The 19,006-nt window shown below is 42.5% G+C and overlaps 2 protein-coding genes across 3 annotated transcripts; both read right to left on the minus strand.

The window, feature by feature from the left end:
* Positions 1–2,753: 2,753 nt before the first annotated feature.
* LOC136481858 (cysteine-rich receptor-like protein kinase 8) lies at positions 2,754–5,168 on the minus strand. Its single transcript, XM_066479136.1, has 6 exons — positions 4,837–5,168; positions 4,305–4,475; positions 3,941–4,202; positions 3,624–3,855; positions 3,372–3,522; positions 2,754–3,256 (listed from the first exon to the last, which is right to left on the minus strand). The coding sequence occupies exons 2-6, from the start codon at positions 4,449–4,451 to the stop codon at positions 3,077–3,079; spliced, it is 972 nt and encodes a 323-aa protein (XP_066335233.1). The 5' UTR covers positions 4,452–4,475; positions 4,837–5,168; the 3' UTR covers positions 2,754–3,076.
* Positions 5,169–12,088: 6,920 nt separating this feature from the next.
* Positions 12,089–19,006, minus strand: LOC136483687 (cysteine-rich receptor-like protein kinase 29). Of its 2 annotated transcripts, XM_066480825.1 has the most exons (6): positions 18,927–19,006; positions 18,689–18,750; positions 18,339–18,587; positions 18,004–18,235; positions 17,741–17,891; positions 12,089–17,630 (listed from the first exon to the last, which is right to left on the minus strand). In XM_066480825.1, the coding sequence occupies exons 2-6, from the start codon at positions 18,711–18,713 to the stop codon at positions 17,451–17,453; spliced, it is 837 nt and encodes a 278-aa protein (XP_066336922.1). In that variant the 5' UTR covers positions 18,714–18,750; positions 18,927–19,006; the 3' UTR covers positions 12,089–17,450. The 2 variants fall into 2 exon arrangements, with proteins under 2 accessions (XP_066336922.1, XP_066336921.1); XM_066480824.1 differs by lacking the exon at positions 18,927–19,006 and having other exon boundaries at positions 18,689–18,921.

A 19,006-nucleotide genomic window follows, 5' to 3' on the forward strand; every position in this document is an offset into this window, starting at 1 on the left:
GGCTTCACACCGGCTGGGACATCCTCGCTGCTAGTGCCAGAGACTACAGTGTCTAGGAGCCTTGGTGCATCCTTTAGTGAGTTGACAGGGCAGCCTACTCCTCCATATCTACATGTCCTAGGTCCTTGTATAGCTGCACCTATTACCGGGACTATAGAGACGCTCCCTTCCTCAGTGGCATCATTAGAGCCAGCTGCTTTAGTCATACCAGCATAGCCTACAGCAGCTCTAGTTCCTGATCCGACCCAAACTGCTTTAGCATCGCTTCCAGCTACAGAGGGTTAGATTGCTTAGAGCTCAGGGTCAGATGATGATGGCGCCTAGTTTCAGCTCACTCCTCGTACCTCAGCGCCCGACTCGTCCGCTGCAGCCCCACCGACCGACCCTTAGGTTTTGGTGTTTGACGCCAAAGGGGGAGAGGGATCGAGTATGTTAGACTTAGGGGAGCGACATATTTAGGGGGAGCTTAGTTTATCTATTAGCTTATCTATTACATTTGGAGTTTTTATGTGTGGTACACTATTATGCATTCGTAGTGTGTTTACCTTTATGCATTAAACTACATTTATGTGATAGTGATATCTACGTGATCGTGATATATGACATGTGTGCTCTCTACTTTGAATTATTTATATTGTCATATCACATGTGCTGTGCTCATTTGCTTTGCTTCCGCGTTTTACTCCGATGCAAATGAGCTTTATTTCTAGTACTCATGCTTATTTCATATCTTTTAAGTACATCATGTTGGCTTGGGTCATATAAGCTTGCTTAACACTTTTGTTCTTATTGTCAAAAGCTTATATGAACCAAGCATGTTAAAAAACCTCATCTCTTTCACATACTTGAGGTGGTATTGTTATCAATCACCAAAAAGGGGAGATTGAAAGCATCTAGGCCCCTAGTTGGGTTTCGGTGATTAATTACAATACATGATTACTGTGACTAACGTGTGTTTTGCAAAGGCAATTAAGTTAGGTCATGGTAATAGAGATCGATTGGGCTATCATGATGGTCATGCCCCTACGATGGAAATCATTTCGGTTTTTAAAGGATGGACTAGTTCTAAGTGTCGATTGGAGTTGGAGTGACACTTAGAGTAGTTTAGGACTTTGTTTTTCCTTTGGTCGTACTATTAAGGGGAGTACGAACGGGTAGCTTGATCTAAGTGAGTCTAGTGGGTTAAGTGTGGTGCACACTTGCTAAAACTAGCACTAGGTAGCTCCAAAATAGCCCTTAGATCCAATGGAGCAAACTTCATTCACATATGATCGAGAGTTGGAAGTAAATGGAGGGTCAAATACTGACCGGACGCTAGCTCCGGTGCGACCGGACGCTGGTTCAGGGTCCGGTCAGTTCATTTGACCAAGGTGTTTTCGTCCGGTGCGACCGGACGCTGAGAGGTCAAGTGACCGGACGCTGAGGACCAGCGTCCGGTCGACTCCAGTAAGGTTCCAGAGAGGGAAAATCTCGACCGGACGTGTTCGGTTACACTGTAAACACTGGAGTTCAGGGTGAACTGACCGGCGTGTCTGGTCAACATGACCGGCGCGTCCAGTCACCCTGCAGAGGTACATAACGGATTCATTTTTCAGCCCATGTTATAAATACCACCTCCATTCGTGTGTGGGGGTACTTTTGCTCATTCCAACAGCTGAGAAACACCTTAGAGAGTGCCAAAAAGAGCAAGGTCCTAGTAAGGTGATTGAGATTTGAGAATCCCAAAGAGAGCCCTCATTAGTGAGATTAAGAGTAGCAAAGTGTGCATCCACCCTTCTTATTAGGCTTGTCGTGGTCAAGCAAGAGTCCGTGCTTGTTACTCTTGGTGATCGCCATCACCTAGACAGCTTGATTGTGATTGGGAGCTTGGTGATCATCCGGAGAGCTCGTGGATGACCCAACTCAAGTTGTGAGCGGTTGCGGGTGATTCACCGTGACGGAGTATCAAAGAATCAACCCGTAGAGAGCACTTGATCCTTGCGCGGATCAAGAGGGAGCTATACCCTTGCGCGGGTGCTCCAACGAGGACTAGTGGGGACTGGTGACTCTCCGATACCTCGGCAAAACATCACCGCGTTCCTTCTCCTCTCTTTACTTTAAGCATTTACTTTGAGCAATTTAATACTTGTCTTTTACATTCCTATAATTGCCATGCTAGAGTAGGATTAGAACTTATGGTGCTAAACTTTTGTGCGTTAGATCAATAGAAACACTTTTTAGGCACAAGAGGTTAATTGGGCTAACCATAAGATTTGATTATTGCAAAAAAATTATAATTAGCCTAATTTACCTCCCCTCTTGGATATCTTGATCCTTTCACATCCAATGCTTTGTTCAGTTGCCATAGCATGTAAATGTAATGCCTTCTGCTGATTTCCTAGAGCTCAACGGGTACTGTCACTCTTTCAGGTGCTACTGCCTGTTGCTACCATCTGGTAATTCCAGCACTCCACTGCATTGTTTCGGTGTGTAGTTTTTCTATTTTCCATCTGCACTGAGTCCCCAAACTCACCAAATATTTTGGGCGCTCGATTCACAGAAATGTCTATTTGGTGTGCTTCTTGTCTCATTCGTTGTACTTTTCGTTTATCACTTCCCTTGAATTGTACTTAGCGTCAGGGCATTTGCTCTGACTATGTGATCTTGGCGATAGCCATAAGTGAAGCTCATGGGCAAATACAGTATATAAAAGGCACATAGATTTTTAGAAACCATAGTAATATGTCAAGCATGGTCAATCAGACATGTTGGGATCATCGATCAACAATTATGTTATCCATATATGGCCATAATTCAGAGTAAAATCATAACACAAACAGTGAGCTCACAGGTATGTCACATTATAATGTCTTTTTGTTCACATTTCACAGCTAAAGCGACACATAAAACAGACTGGAGGGACTACTAATTGCAAACCAAAACAAATGGGATTACTCAAGCAACATATTGTTCACAATTACATAAATTAGTTAGTGATACAATTGTTGTGCCCAAGATTGCATCTAGAGCATATCACCATGGGTGAACTTACTCTGCACCACAGTTTTACCTCGCACAGCACGCACTAGTTCACCATTCAGCGAGCATGCTTTCCATCGAGCTTGTCAACAATTTCAACTATAGAAGGTCTCTTCTTCTGATCGATATCCACACATTTTAGCCCAGTTTCAATGCATGTTTTTACTTGCTGGAGGCTGTCTGCATCTAGTGATGAGTACTTGGATGCTATGTGCTCATCTGTCCATGTTTGACGAACCTGCACAATTAAAATTATGAGCCTAAGTGATATTATACAAACAAAATTAAAATAAGCATCTAAAAATATATTCTGGTCTTCAAATGCACTAGTAGTAATATATATGTAGCCTTGCCTCATCTACAAAGTCCCTTGCAGTCATGTCTTTGTCATGCGCAGAGTTCTTCTGTCCAGTTGTGATCTCCATGATTAGTACACCTAAGCTGTATATGTCAGACCGGGTTGAGATTTCTCCTCTGTACAGATATTCTGGAGCCATATACCCTCTGGAAAGCATGAACAATGTTGTTACAAAGATCATGGGAGACACAAATGTAAAGTATTAAGGTAACAAAACAGTGATAAACGAAATCGTTACTTGACTTACTTTGCTCCCACAACATTTATTGTGTTTATTCGGGTTTGTTCTTCACCAAAGAGTCTTGACAGGCCAAAATCCGCAATTTTTGGCACCATGTTATCATCCAACAATATGTTGGCAGGCTGAAGGTCCAGATGAACAATAGGCCTATCCGTTCCCTTATGTAGGAAATATAAACCCTGGCAGATGCCCTTGATTATTTTGAAGCATGTGGCCCAAGGAGGCCTAGAAGACATATCTGAAGAATGAGAACATGGGTCAAGAGCGCATTTCTTTCGTATATTAATGACAAAACAGCTATGTTGGACTGTGCATCCTCATACCAAAAATACACTTGGCGAGGTTTCCGTTGGGGGCATATTCGTAGCAGAGCATGCTCTCAACCACATCCACCAGAATGTATCTTCCATTGTGCTCTATCACTTTCTTCTGCGCTTCATGGCAGTAGCCATACAACCTCACTATATTCTCATGCTGGATGGCCATAAGGTTCCCAACCTCATTCTTGAACTGTTTGTCAGTTGCCACTGGGGAATTATCTGAGAGCTTCTTCACAGCAATGGCTTGCCCATCTTGCAGGAACCCCTGTCAGTTTGACCTCTCAGATACTGTAATCGTCATGCTTTTATTGAACTTTACTTTTAAAAAAAAAACAAAGAAAGGGACAGTGTTTGAGCTTAACCATACCATGTAAACAGTTCCAAATGCACCTTGACCCAGTTTTCGCTCAACAGAGAACCCTTTCGTAATTTCTTTCAGAAAATCCGCTGGCAGTTGCTTCGGTAAAGAACTCAGAAGACTAGGCTTGCCATCTCCGCTGGCGCCAGTGGCCATTTCTGACGATTCAAGTAGCTGTACCTGTACACGAGAGCTCTTCAGGAGTTATTACAAGTTCTACGAAATAATGAGGGTTCTTCAACAAATTATTGCAATAAAAGACAGAGTTTGCACAAACTTGAAAGTTCTGAAATCAGGCCATGTTTAGATTGCAAAAAATTGCAAACCGATAAATAGTAGCGCTTTCGTCTTATTTGGTAAATATTGGAAGCTCAAAAGATTCATCTCGTGATTTCCAACTAAATTGTGCAATTAGTTATTTTTTTACCTACATTTAATGCTCTATGCAAGCGGCTAAAAATTGATGTGACGGAGAGAGAGCGAAAAAACTTGGAATTTAGAGGTGATCTAAGCAAGGCCTCAATCGAAAATAAGCACCGACCTGGAGAACAGTTGAGGGATCCAAGCTGGGGAGAGACTGAAGAGGTGAAGAACCACAGGAGCTGCCGAGCTGAGAATCTTGAGATTGCTGGCGGGACGCGGGATGAAACTTGAGCTGCTGGGATTTGAAGACTATATATAAACCAACCCGGCGGGATCTGGATCGAGACGAGGAGACTTGACTCTAGACGAAGACGCGCAATAGAAAGATTGGTGTTTTTCAGCGCAGATGAGCACGGTGTTGCTGCGAAGCTCCAAGCAGGGGATTCAGACCAGAACACAGTAGATGCGAGCAAAGTCGGTCAACGGCCGCGTTGTGTTGTGCAAGGGTCACACCAATACTACTATCTCCATGCTCTAGCTGTCACTGTCAGCGTGTCTACGCCGTGTTCGGAAGAAGGGAGATGGCTTTGCTTAAGTCCAGTTTAGTTACAGAAAATTTTGCCAAATTTTTCAGATTTTCTGTCACATCGAATCTTTAGACGCATGTATGAAGCATTAAATATAAATAAAAAATAAAACTAATTACACAGTTTAGACGAAATTCACGAGACGAATCTTTTAAGCCTAATTAGACTATAATTGGACACTAATTGCCAAATAACAACGAAACGTGCTGCAGTGCATTTTGCAAAAATTTTCCCCGTCTAAACAGGCCCTTATTTCTCATAAATATTGTATTGTTTTTCTTCGGTAACTACGATACAGGCTAATTTTAATTTGTGCCTTGTCGTACAGGTCCCCGTACTTTTTTCCGCAAATCAGGGCCTTTTTTTATTTTGCGAATTGTTGGGCCCTTTTTACCCGCAAACATAAGTGGCTTACTCCTCTATTCCAAATTATAAAACCTCTAGGCTTTTCTAAATTCATAACTTTTTCTATGCATTTAGATATATATTATGGTCATGTTCGTTTGGAGGAATCTGAAGAAATCTAGATGAATCTGGAAGAATTTATAAGAGGAAAACACTGTTACAGATGAAAAAAAACGGATCAAGCCGGATTTAAGGGCACGCGAACGGATGTCACCCGAATCTTCTTAGCATAATTCTCCGTTGCTAAGGCATCGGCCATGACTTCGCTTCTAGAAGTGATAGCACTTTTCCAAATCATAATCAATTTCATTCCAATAAGGATATCACAAGCTCAAGACCAACTTAGTGAAGATGTCCTAAAAATTCTTGTGGTCCTCCTAGATGTCACTTTTTCTTCCAAGAAGATATTACTTACATGCTCCACAATGGATAACTCCAGATAACATGTTAGGTAGTTCAACTCATACTTCCTTAGTTGACTTAATAAACAAGATGTCACTTTTTCTTCTTGTATAAGGACACATTCCACACCCTGACAAGGTGCATCATTGTAGATATAAAGCTCTTGTCTGGATCTGGCAAAGCTAATACTTAGGTTTTACTCCAACCTCTTATTGGATTTCTTCAAACACTTACCTAGGGTTTCTTGATCCAAACTAACTTAAAAGCTTCTATAGTAGCTCTACCAATAATTGATGATCTTAGATAAACCTTCCTTGAACCTTTAACTAAACCTTATTGGAACTCTGAGTTTCTCTCACATCTTTGGGTACCACCACGCTTCTGCTGCGTAAACTAGAACGTATGATACTTCATCTTGCAAATTCTTCAACTTGACTACCCCTTAAGAAAATATCAACCAGAGGACACAAGAAGGTAGCTTGCATCTTCTTTTAGATGAACTAACTAGTATCAAGACGTTCTGTCATTCCAATGATACTCCCGTGTATGGGCAGGAACAAGAAGTCTAGAATTCCTCGCGAGCAGAAAAACAGTAGTGCGGTAAAACAGCTATAACTCGCATTCTAATAATCCAATGAAGTTGTAGCTTATACCGTTGAAAAGCTTATAAAATTTTCCACAACTTCGTTATAGAACACTTTTCCAAATTCTACAGCTAACTTGGTCAAAAATAGTGCACAACAGAAACTACTCCAGGTTTTAGACAGCACGGTTGCATCGTCTTGTGATTTTCATAACTCCATAACCACAATAGATATGAGGGCGGTTGTTATGGTCACAGAAAGATATCGAAGTCTACTGTTATCCAAAAATTTCTCATGATTTCTAATCATCCAAAATTAGAGATATAAGCCGAAGAGTGCAGACTGCTCCGAAAGGACAGGATAGGGAGAACAAAAGAAAACCATATCCCAACTATTTATTTCACTAATCCTTATACCTTAGGCCTATAAACTAAATGATATTGTGGGAACACCCAACAAGATCATTGCAATCATTACAAAGATGTAAAACATTCAGAAGCATAATGACAATTCAACAAGCAATAAAGGTGCACGATTCAATCGCTGACTCAACTTGTGATACTATCGTCCTCATTGTGCTAGGGGTAACAATCCTAAGCCTCGTCTTTAGATTACGTAAGAAGATGGTGAGGAACAGTTCTAAAAGCATATCAAATCAAGAAGTGAAGATAAGAACAAAGACTTTAAAATAAGCACCAAGATAGAGATGAATAGCAAGGGTAGAAATATAGTAGATAAGAAAATATCAAGGTTCATAGAGCAAGGGTTTTTATATCAACTTCTAAACCTTAGAACGACCAGTTTCTACTAAGCTTACGTCCTACAATTAGCATTGCTCTGATACCACTTTGTAGCACCTGGTTATAAGAACAAAACTAGATACACAACATATATGAGCCCAGGAAGTCAAATCTCACATATAGCTACAAATAAGGGTAATATCAATAGACAATACTCAATATATAATATATTTAGTATAGAGAATGTAACCTTAGATATCAAACAATGGAAAGACAACTTCGATCTTTGGGTGAACACTCTAATTCCACAGGGACAACTGACTGGTTGATCACAAGCCTAATTCCTCCAAACTATAGCAATCTGGTACCCATCCGGGATTTTTCCAAAGATTTAAAAAGTAAAGCAAGCATAAGTACATGTTGTACTCAACAAATATAACATGAGGTTCATGAGGCTCAAAAGGCTAACACTAGTTTAACTACGATTAGCTTTTAATGAATCATCTTTTAGCAATTGGGTGGCAACAAGTTTATCCACAAGCTCATATAAACACATGATCAGGTAAACATGAATAATGAATAGCATAAATAGTAATCATTAGTGAACATCTTTATCATTGATATCATCAGTGTTCATCATCTATTCCGTAAGGGTTCCAAGGCCGCTCGTGACCGTGAGCACGGCTGATATACCAGTTTTACACTCTATAGAGGTTGTACACTTTCACCATGAGTCATGATACCCATATGTCCGGGTTTGCAACTCCCAAAACACTTCCAAGGTGAGCAGGCAGGGTACACTACGAAGCTTTTCCCCAGTCATTATAATAAGGAGCAGCCGCTAAGGATTTTATCTCCCAAGTGTTATGGAGTCATCTCCAGAAGTGGCACTTATACACGCAGCATAGTACACACCCTAGGGATGAGGCCCATACCCAGCCTGGTATGTCCCTCTTGCCCTTTCAGTAAACTGCTACAAACTAGAAAAAGCAAGGTACTAGACTAATACCAGAGACATGTAGTTCTCATGGTTGTACTATAAGTCCCGAATAATCACTTATAGATAAGTCCTTAGGGAGAGGAATCTAGAGCACCACAAAAATAGCCCAATGCTCTAGCCCCCTTGTTCCATGTTGCTAAAAAGCATCTTTCAATGTTTATTGCATATACCATTAGTCAAGTTACAAGATCATGGTTGTAGTTGAGCACTAGCATCATACTACCCAAAACAATACCCCATAGGTATCAAGTCACAAGGTCAAAGTACTAGGAAATCTTTAGTTGTAATCAAGGTAGACACATGTAGCATGAATTAAATGATTAAAGGTGTATAGGACAACAAGGAAGATCCCATGCTATACTTGCCTTAAATTTAGATCCTTCTTCATGTCCAAAACTTCAAAGATCTACTTCTTAATTCACCACGTATAACTCATCGACTGGACAGGATCATAAAGCACCACACAAGCATTCATACAATCATACATGAAGCAAGCAATAGATCTAAATTAGAACAGTACACCAAACATAAAATCAAGATGAAAAGTTTGTAAAGCGAATCTACGTCTCGCGACGAACACACAGACGCGAAAAAGCACACTAATCGGAGCTACGATGAAAAAGATACAACTACCGAAAGATTTGTTTTAAAAAGAAAACTATAGGCTTCATTTATTTTAACTATATAAATTCATATATATAAGATATTTTATAAATAATATAAATTGAATTAAGTCAAATTTAGATTTGAATTATAAAACTAAAATAAAACAAGTCATATTTTATTTATAAAATCCAGTTGCATAATTATTATCCAAATTAGAAGTTAAACCATAAAATTCTAGTATTAGTGACATGATAAACATTGTCGCTAATACGTAGATCTCGTTGTAATGAATCTTGCACAACTTGAACATGTCAATTCGGAGCTAAAACGTAGAAGATATGAATTAAACAAGATTTTCTTTATTAAAATAATAGATTAAATCTAACCTCAAATTTTAAAAGTTGAAAACATATTTAACAGTAGTATGAACATGTAGATTATGAAATTACGAACCTAACGCAAGTTGAACAGGTCAAATCGGAGTTAAAATAGAAATTTTATGGCTAAAACAAGATTAGCGGCAAAACTGTAAATAAGTGAAAACGTATTTTGGTTCTAAACCGACGAAACTATGCTTTCCAAAGAAGAAAACGTAATACGTGATTGCGCTTTGGACCGCGGGTTTGAAAACAGAAAATTGGAGGGGCTCTTTAGCAATTGTTCCACCCGAAGGGGTATCGACTTCTAATGGTCATTGGATCTAGGATATGGGGCTGAGATTAGACAGGGCCGGGGAAGAGAAGACTGGTCGGCCGGCGACGGGTCGGCGGTGAGGTCCACGGCGGCGCCATGGGCGGTGCTTGTCGAATTCGGCCTATAGACCACCATTGAACGAAGAAAGAGCACGTAGAGCTAGAGGAGATGACGGCGAACTCGTTCGGATACCTTAGCAAGGCGTGGAGCGGACGAAGATGGCGTGGCGCACGGCGAGGCGGACAGCGTCGGCGCTAGGTCACGGCGGCTCGGCGAGGGTGGCTAAGGCTCTCGAGCTAGGGATTGGAAGTGGAGGGCACGAGCATCCGCTATTTAAGGCCCTGGAGCCTTGGGAGGCATGACAAGGAGAGGCGTGGCTGGCGCGGAGTCGGAGGCGACGACGGCAGTCGTGCCCGAGGCGGATACGGCTCGGAGGAAGAGAAACAGTGCGCCTGACAGGTGGGGCCCGGCTGTCAGCGGAAGGAAGGAGAGAAGAGACGCGCGGCGCGATGGGGAACTGGGCTGCCTGCTTGCTAGGCCATGCGGACGGGAAAGAGCAGGCCGGCGCTGCTGCTGGGCTGCAAGCGGAAGAAGCGGGGCTAGGCTGCGTGGAGTTGAACGGACCGGAGCAGTGGAGAGAGTGAGTTTTCCTTTTTCCATTTTTTTTCCTATTTTGTTTTCAAAACCAAATTCAAACACAAATCAAATCAAATTCAAATAGAGTTTCCAATAAACTTTTTCAACTCAAGTAAAAATGAGGAATTTTAGTAAGTCTTCTCAAAAATAATTTTTACAACTTTTTAAATTCTTTTATTTTAAATTTTCTTTTCTTTTACTTCAAAGCCATTTTCTAAAGCATTTTAAACCCTTTTGAGTTTTAGTCAAAACCACTCATCTCCAAGAATCAAATGCAACAGCATGAATGCACAAACATGTTGCTACCTTATGATGAATTTTAATTTAATAAAAAATTTTATTTTCCTATATTTCATGAGCACAAAAATTTCTAAATTAATCATTTTAACCCTATTTTCAAAAGTACAAATTTTAGGGTGTTACATTAACTATGACGATTGTTTAGGTGTCTGTGACCAAATGATATCAACACTTTCCTTTTAGTGAAGTGTGGACTGTGTGGCCCACGAGGGTGGGCCGATTCAGCTGCCCTTTTGCATGGAACCCTTGACTGCTCAATGTGGAAATCGTACGTCGTCAACTTGACAGATTATATTGGCTGGTGATGGCCGTGTACGTGACGGATTTGCAGATGGCGACGGTACAGCAAAGGCTCGTCAGCTGGCCGGCCTTATTTCTTTACCCGCAGCTTACTCCTGGCTGCAGCGCAGCGCACTGCCCTGTACGTATAAATATACGCGGCACAGGTGTGAGGCGCTGCTCGCCCCTGCATTACCATTAGCTATAGTCAACTGCGACTTCGTGAGTGCACTGCATTATATTGCTCGCGCGCGCTGCTAGCTAGAGCGCCGTCCATGGCAGCGGCGAAGAGCGTCGACTTCCCCGCCGGCGTCAACGGCGGCTCGGCAACGAACCCAGCCAATGACGGCGAGGGCCGCCGCCGAGACATCGATGCTGGCGGCGGGTGGGCGAGCATGCCGGCTCCGACGACGACGGCGGCGGCGGAGACACAAAGGCCGCCGAGGAAGCAGCGCCTGGCCTCGCTGGATGTCTTCAGAGGCATCACCGTCGTGGTCAGTCATAAGCTCAGCAGGCACCCTCCCTCGCACTAGCATTCATTTAACTACGTTCCTGTTCCTACTCTCGTTCATAGAACTGCATGCATACACGCGTGCACGTACGAACACTGATAAATAGTGGCCATGGATGGATTGGTATGGGTCGTCGAGGAGAGGACCAAGGCCAGAGACGACGAACAGCGAGATAAGGAACCTGCGGCGGTGAGTGCCCGCCTGGTGGCGCAACTTCTCCATCACACAAACAACAGTGAATAACATACATATATTTGCAGACAAGGCGCTTGCGCGTTAGTTTTTGGCTTGTTGCGACAGAAGCAACGGTGGAACCGTTTGCGCTATCAGAAAATGGACGGCCGCGATCCTGGCCGGCAGCCACTAGTACGGCCTCGCCGGGTTTTTGCGCCAGTCCAGTTGGTCGTTGAGTTTAGCACATATATTAAGCTAGCTGACGAAGATACATATACTACGTGAAGAAATACTATTATTTTTAATCTAAAAAATACCTTTATTTTTATCTAGGGAATTTTCCACCGCAACAGCCTCATAGCCTATGGCACTGTTTGGATCCATTAGCTGCTATTAGTTGGTTTGGCTCAACTAGTGATATAGTTGTTAGTTAGGTATTAGCTAACAATTAGCTAGACTATTAGCTGGACATGTTTAGATCCAAATGAGCTAATTATTAGCAGTAACTATTAGCTCTATAGATCCAAATAGGATTTATGTATACTGCTTCCTTAATAAATTTGTCTCCCACCAGTGGAATTACGCAAACACTTATATAATTGCCCAATGACTACTGATAGACATGCATGTGTTGTGAACAGACATATACGGTCTTAAAGGCATGGTTGGATCCACTGCTGCTACTAGTTAGCAGTGAAAATTAGCACTAGTGGATCCAAATAGACTAGCTAATTATTAGTTCCACTAGCATATTTAGGGCTCCTACTAGATGCCAACCATCTATTAGTAACTTATTAGTAGGTGGATCTAAACGGTCACCAGCTAATAATTAGTTAGCTAATAGTTAATAGCTATTAGCTAGCTGACTATTAGTATAAGTGGATTGAAATAGACCCTTATAATAACGAACGGAGGTGGTGAGGAGTAGTTTCAATTATATCTTTGGGCCATGTCGTTGTCGTCAACATGTCTGCGAAATGCACGGCCGTGTGTCGTCCGGTGTTTTGGTTTTTTTTGTTGCGTTGTGGACGAGCAACTCCTAAACGACCGACCTGATGATGCCACGGTTTGTTTCCTGAGTAAATAATATTAGTAAGTAAATAAGGGAGTTGTTATATTATTTCATTTCATATGCCTGAATTTACAGAATTTTTCAGCCCACAATAATCTCACACAATGATGAGCTAGTACAATTAAAAGGGTAACACTCACAAGGAGACAATTTATTACATTTTTATGTCTAAATACATAGTATAAACTATGTATCGAAAAATATCAAAACGTCTTATAATTTAAAACAGAGGGAGTACAATAAACCGAGCATTGTTTGGGGACTAATAGGGTGTTTTATTTGAGTATTCACTCTATCCTAAGTAAGGTGATGCATCGTAACTTCATTCCTCAAATTTTGTGGGATGACTCTATTCCTTATACTAGTAGCAATTATTAGCCTGTGAGGAAGAAGGTGATGATGCATTAACCTATTCTATTCCACAAACTAAATAAAAAAGTAAGGAATGAGGAGATGATAGACTAACTTATTTCCGAAACCAAACACACCATAAATGGATAGAGTAAACAGTGATGTGCATTAACATGTCGTCTCATTTCTCAACCTTCCAATCAAAGTTTGCCTTCGGTCACAATTCCTGGTACATGATAATTGCGATTCTAGAGACTTTTTTTTTGGAATGAACGAGCATGAGTTTGTGCCTATTTCATTGATATAGAAGAGAGTGCGAAAGAACCTGTAGCCTAGTGATTACAAGAGCCTTAGTAGCACCTCATGTCCTAGATTCAACTCTCCGTGGGAGCGAATTTAAACAGACCTGTGTGTATGTACGAGTTGATAACTCGGTCATACCCCTGGCTAGTCCATTCCGTGCAGAGGCTCCAGATCCGCCTTGTGTATCTGTAGTCCACAGGCATGCAGTATGTTGTCTCAGCACTTTATCTACACATTGGACAAATTGGGCAGTGCGTCCAACCTCAACCGTGTCAGACTATCCAAAGTCCTGACTCTATTTTGAATGATGGGCCAGGCAAAAAATTTACATTTTGGTGAGACACAACCATAATAACTAGTACTACCATATAGCATCAATGTTGGCAGGGTGTCCCCCTGCATTCCATCTTTTGGAGCTCTTGGCATAAAAGATATGTTGCAGAGGGTTTAAGTGAATTGTCCACGCTTCTCTATCAGGTTAAGCTTTTTGATTGAATGGGTTAGTGCTTGCAACTTAATACTATTTAGAACTAGAGATCTTAAGTTCGAATCCTAATGGACTAATTGCAGCCGACTCCTAACTATCTGTAGCTTGCCTAAGAGGGACCTATCAGTGTTAGTCCTCCCTATATAATCATTCTCTATTCCTCCTATATGTTATCACGAGTTCAAGTTTTGATTTAGGGCACAAGATACGCTTCCGCACTAAGTGCCCCACTGCCCCTAGGGAGACCGATCTCTGCCAAAGGCAGTGTCCTTGTTTAGGTGGTAGATCATATTGATTTGTTGCCTTCCTCGTCATTCTAGCTTGGATAGCAGACCGTGTACTTCCTCATGTCGCCGAAATCCTCTGTCCACATCTATGTTGTCGGATCGCACATCGTCCTCGAGCCGCAGTGGCGTGGCAGGTATGCCTCACGTGAACTGTTCTTGCGCCGTTGTGGTGGTAGTAGCTATGTCATGTTGCACCCTGACCAGTGCACCAATGCCCTTCTCAACCACCATCAACCCACACCGACCTACCTTGCCTCTGCCAGGCATCCTAGTGGGACGGATCTCGTATCGCCCCACCACCGCTCTGTGCTAGGAGCTCCCCGCCTACCCGTGTCGTCTCCACCATCTCAAATGAGTGGGGAGCCTAACACCAGAGCGTGTTGTGTTCATCATTGGAGGATGCCTCTAGCCAGGTACCTTGTCACCCTCTATTGCCACTGGTTTTGATCTATTGTTCTTTATATCTTTTTTTGTTTGCCCGATCACTGATCAGGGTTGAAACACCCAAATCCTATCGGCATCATGCGCACTACTCCAACATTAGCATTGACTACACCGACCTCTACTTTGACTGTGTGGCCAAGTCAAGCATGCTTGCTAATATCCTGTTTGGTTTCCTTCCCCTTCTAGCCTGCATCGCATCTAGCAGATAGGCTATCGCTGGCCAGGCGCAAGCCATGCAATCCATAGATGTTTGGTTGTCTGGGTTAGTAGCACCAGGACACATGGAGCGGTTGTTTGGTTGCAAGATAAATAAGTTGCACCAATAAGGTGAGTAGTGACAGCGATGCCAGGCGCACGATTGCGTCCCACGCGAGCCAAGGCCAAGGGGAAAGGAGTTTTATTTTCATTCTCTGGCACCAGTGATAGGATCTAAATGCCTAGAGGGGGGTTGAGTAGCCTATAAAAATTCCTTCAAAGACACAAGCAACCTTGATTAGTAAATAAGATGATGACTAAGCAATCTATTGATGTAGCTCTAATTCACCACAAGAAAGCCTCCTACACAAGCTAGTTACTATGATCTCTAGATTGATTGCACACAAGCACTTAAACTACTCTTGAAAACTAGCTACAATTAGCAAAGCTACTAACTAGAGAAGCTAAACTAATTACAACTACAACTAGAGGCTAAGCTACACAAGCAAACAAGCACTATACAAGAATACTAATGAATTGAATAGCAAGTGTAGAGCTTTATACCAAACCGGGCAGAGATGATATGACACAAGATATATGCAAAGTATTCCAACACCTAGTGGCACTATATGACCGAATTGTCCAATTAGAGCTCCCCTCTTAATAGCATGACCATCTATTCTAAATTCGATCACACACTTTATTGCGTTTTGACTGACAAAACAAAATCCCTATTTATACTTTTGCCTTGAGCCCATAGAGCTTTCTTTTTCTTTCTTCTTTTCCAAAGACCCAGCACTTGATCATCGTCATGTGGTCATCTCCATCACCTTGAGTGCCATTTTGCTCAATCTTGAATGTGGACCAACCTATCTCATGACATCACTTAGAACAAAGGGTTAGGCCACTAGGTTGTCTATATTAACCAAAACCAAACATAGGGCTCTCAGCCAGGCCGCTGAGAGATTTGTACTATAGGGCCTTGATCAAGTCATGTTGCAAGCATCCAAACAACTGGTACCTGCATCCCAAGAGCACGGTCCGTACATATGCGGGCACCCAATCACACTATAAGGGGATGCCTTCACGCGCTGTTTCCTAGTCGCCTATCCATGCCTCTTCATCGCTGGTTTGTTATCACTAGCACAGATTGGTACACCTCCACCGGCTTCTTCATTGTCAGAAAAGAGCTCTACGGCCTCTACGGCATGTCGTCCTACAGATCTGTAGGCCGTAGAGGACTCCCACGCGTGTGCTCTCTGTGACTAGGATGGGGAGACACCCGCTCACCTGTTGCTTGGCTGCGTCTACAGTCGTGAGTTGTGGTTCAGGGTGCTCTCCCCCTCGGCCTTCAGGCTCTGCCGCTCTTGCCTGATGCATCCTTGGCTGATTGGTGGCTCCATGCCCGGATGGCGGTGCCCGCAGATGTGCGCAGAGGCATGGATTGCTTGGTGCTTCTAGTTTGCTGGTTTCTCTAGAAGGAACGCAACTGTCGTGTTTTCGATGCTATCTCCAGGCTACCAACCGAATGCCCTCCTAGCTGCACCGGTGGAAGAAGGGAACAACTGGATCGCGGCCGGAAATTCTATTCTAGCCATGCTGCTTAGCTTGCTGGCTGTCTAGCGGAGACCGAGCTGCTGATGTTGTCGTGCAATTTGTCACCATGTAATCAAAGGCGTCTAGCCTTTGGCCGTGTTTTTTTGGTCTCTGTACTTTGCCCAATCAGGCTAGCGGCAAGGCGTGCACGTCTCGCACTCTAATCCGCCGGCCATGATCTGTGGTGAGTGCTCATTGTACTGGTCTCTGTACCACCCTCTTCAAATACACGGAAGTGTTCGTGAAAAAAAGGGAGAATGGAAATTACGGTTAGAAAAGAGCTTGGTTTGAAAAAGTTCAAAGTAGTACTTTTTATGCTTTTAATGGATTGGGATGTCCTCCATCTACGGTGGATCTAGAGGTGAGAGAAGTGGGTCTGAACGCTAGGCGGGCCTGGCTTAGGGGAAACATTCGGCCCCTTCGTTTCCCTTTGGCCAGGCTAAAGGCCTGTCGGTGGCCTGCTGGGCCCGGCTAAGAGGCTCGTTCACCTAACCAAATAGGCCCCAAGCTGGCTAAATGGAGTCTGGCAAGGATAGTCAGGAAATCAAACAGGCTATATATTTATAGGGTGGGGTGGTCTTGTCTCGAGTAGAAGTCAAAATCGTGTAATAAAAAACTCCTCAAATTTGCCAAAATTAGACTACCCATTCCAGACCACCCGGATTGCTCGGGTCTTCCACTTTTGACCTTTGACACATACGGTAACTTGTCAAGCATGGTCAATCAGACATGTTCATTAAGATAACTCCATATTGTTCATTTGATATGTTTGTTTATATAATATTTGAATGGGATCATCAATCAATAATTATCTTATCCATATATGGTCCTACAAAATGATGCAACATATAATTCATAATTTAGAGTAAAGTCATAGCACATGCATTGAGCATCACGGGTAAGTCACATTATAATGGCTTTATCATTCACAGCTAAAGCGACACATAAAACTGACGGGAGGGAGTACCAGTTGCCAACAAAAAAAAAAACAAAAATCAAGTAACAAATTCTTCATAAGTGCATAAATGAAAGTGATACAGTGTGGTTGTGTCCATGATTGCATCTAGACCATATCACCATGGGTGAACTAGCTCTGTAAACCACAGTTTTCCCTTGCACAGCATGCATTGGTTTACCATTCAGTGAGCATGCCATCTATTGAGCTTGTCAACAATTTCGACTATAGTAGGTCTCTTCTTCTGATCGATATCCACACATTTTAGCCCAGTTTCAATGCATGTTTTTACTTGCTGGAGGCTATCTGCATCTAGTGATGAGTAGTTGGATGCTATGTGCTCATCTGTCCATGCTTGACGAACCTACAGGATTAAAATTGTGAGGATGAGCCATAGTACACAAACTAAATTAAAATAAGCATCAAGATATATATTTAAGTCTTCAAATGCACTTGTAATATATGTAGCCTTGCCTGATCTACAAAGCTCCTTGCACACATGTCTTTGTCATCCAAAGAGTTCTTCTGTCCAGTTGTGATCTCAATGATTAGTACGCCTAAGCTGTATATGTCAGACCGGGTTGAGATTTCTCCTCTGTAAAGATATTCTGGAGCCATATACCCTCTGGACAACATGAACATCAATGTTGTTACAAAGATCATGGGAGACACGAACGCAATTTAATTTGCAATAAGGAAACGACACAATGGTATGCCGGAATTGTTACTGGACTTACTTTGTTCCCACAACATTTATTTTGTTTATTCGGGCTTGTTCTTCATCAATGATTCTTGAGAGGCCAAAATCTGCAAGTTTTGGCACCATGTTATCACCCAATAATATGTTGGCAGGCTGAAGGTTCAGATGAACAATAGGCCTATCGCTTCCCTTGTGTAGGTATAATAAACCCTGACAGATGCCCTTAATTATCTTGAAGCATGTCGCCCAATTAGGCCTAGAAGATTCATCTGAAGCATTAAACATGAAAGCATGGGTCATGTAATATCCAAAAGAATGCATTTCTTCATAACTGATGACAGAACAATTGTGTTGAATGCTTCATTCCCATACCAAAAATGCACTTGTCAAGGTTTCCGTTCGCGGCATATTCGTAGCAGAGGAAGCTCTCAGACACCTCCACACGAATGTGTGTTCCATTTTGCTCAATCACTTTCCTCTGCACTTCATAGCAGCAGCCATATAACCTCACTATATTCTCATGCTGGATGCCCCTAAGATTCCCAACCTCATTCCGAAACTGTTTGTCAGGTGTCACTGTGGAATTATCTGAGAGCTTCTTCACAGCGATGGCTTGCCCATCTTGCAGAAACCCGTGTCAATTTTGACTTCTCAGGAACTTCATTTTTTTGAAAACAACGGGGGGGGGGGGGGGGGGGGGGGGGGGGGGGGTGTGGGCTTACCACCTCCGCTGGCGTCAGTGGCCATTTCTGACAATTCTCAAGTAGCTGTACCTGTACCTGTACTGTACACGAGAATTATTTTTTATGGTAACTCTTCAGGAATTATTACAACTTCTACAAAATGAGGAAGTTATTCAACAAATAATTGCAATGCAACAATGCAAGACAGAATTTGCACGAACTTGAAAGTTCTGAAATCAATCGAACATTACAGAAGCAGCTTGTTGGAAGCACTGACCTGGAGAACACCTGAGGGGTCCAAGCAGGAGAGAGACTGAAGAAATGAATAAGCACAGGAGCTGAGAATATGAGACTGCT

The sequence above is a fragment of the Miscanthus floridulus genome, chromosome 9 (genome assembly GCF_019320115.1).
Source record: "Miscanthus floridulus cultivar M001 chromosome 9, ASM1932011v1, whole genome shotgun sequence".
In the NCBI taxonomy this organism is placed as follows: Eukaryota; Viridiplantae; Streptophyta; class Magnoliopsida; order Poales; family Poaceae; genus Miscanthus; species Miscanthus floridulus.

Excerpts from the sequence above, each read along its gene's own strand:
- LOC136481858 (XM_066479136.1), bottom strand. The coding sequence starts at position 4,451 with ATGGCCACTGGCGCCAGCGGAGATGGCAAGCCTAGTCTTCTGAGTTCT. Across the intron at positions 3,523-3,623 it reads ATAAATGTTGTGGGAGCAAA|AGGGTATATGGCTCCAGAAT; the intron begins GTAAGTCAAGTA and ends CATGCTTTCCAG. Across the intron at positions 3,257-3,371 it reads CAAGGGACTTTGTAGATGAG|GTTCGTCAAACATGGACAGA; the intron begins GCAAGGCTACAT and ends TTAATTGTGCAG.
- LOC136483687 (XM_066480825.1), bottom strand. The coding sequence starts at position 18,713 with ATGGCCACTGACGCCAGCGGAGGTG. Across the intron at positions 18,588-18,688 it reads CACTGACGCCAGCGGAGGTG|ATGGGCAAGCCATCGCTGTG; the intron begins GTAAGCCCACAC and ends GGTTTCTGCAAG. Across the intron at positions 17,892-18,003 it reads ATAAATGTTGTGGGAACAAA|AGGGTATATGGCTCCAGAAT; the intron begins GTAAGTCCAGTA and ends CATGTTGTCCAG.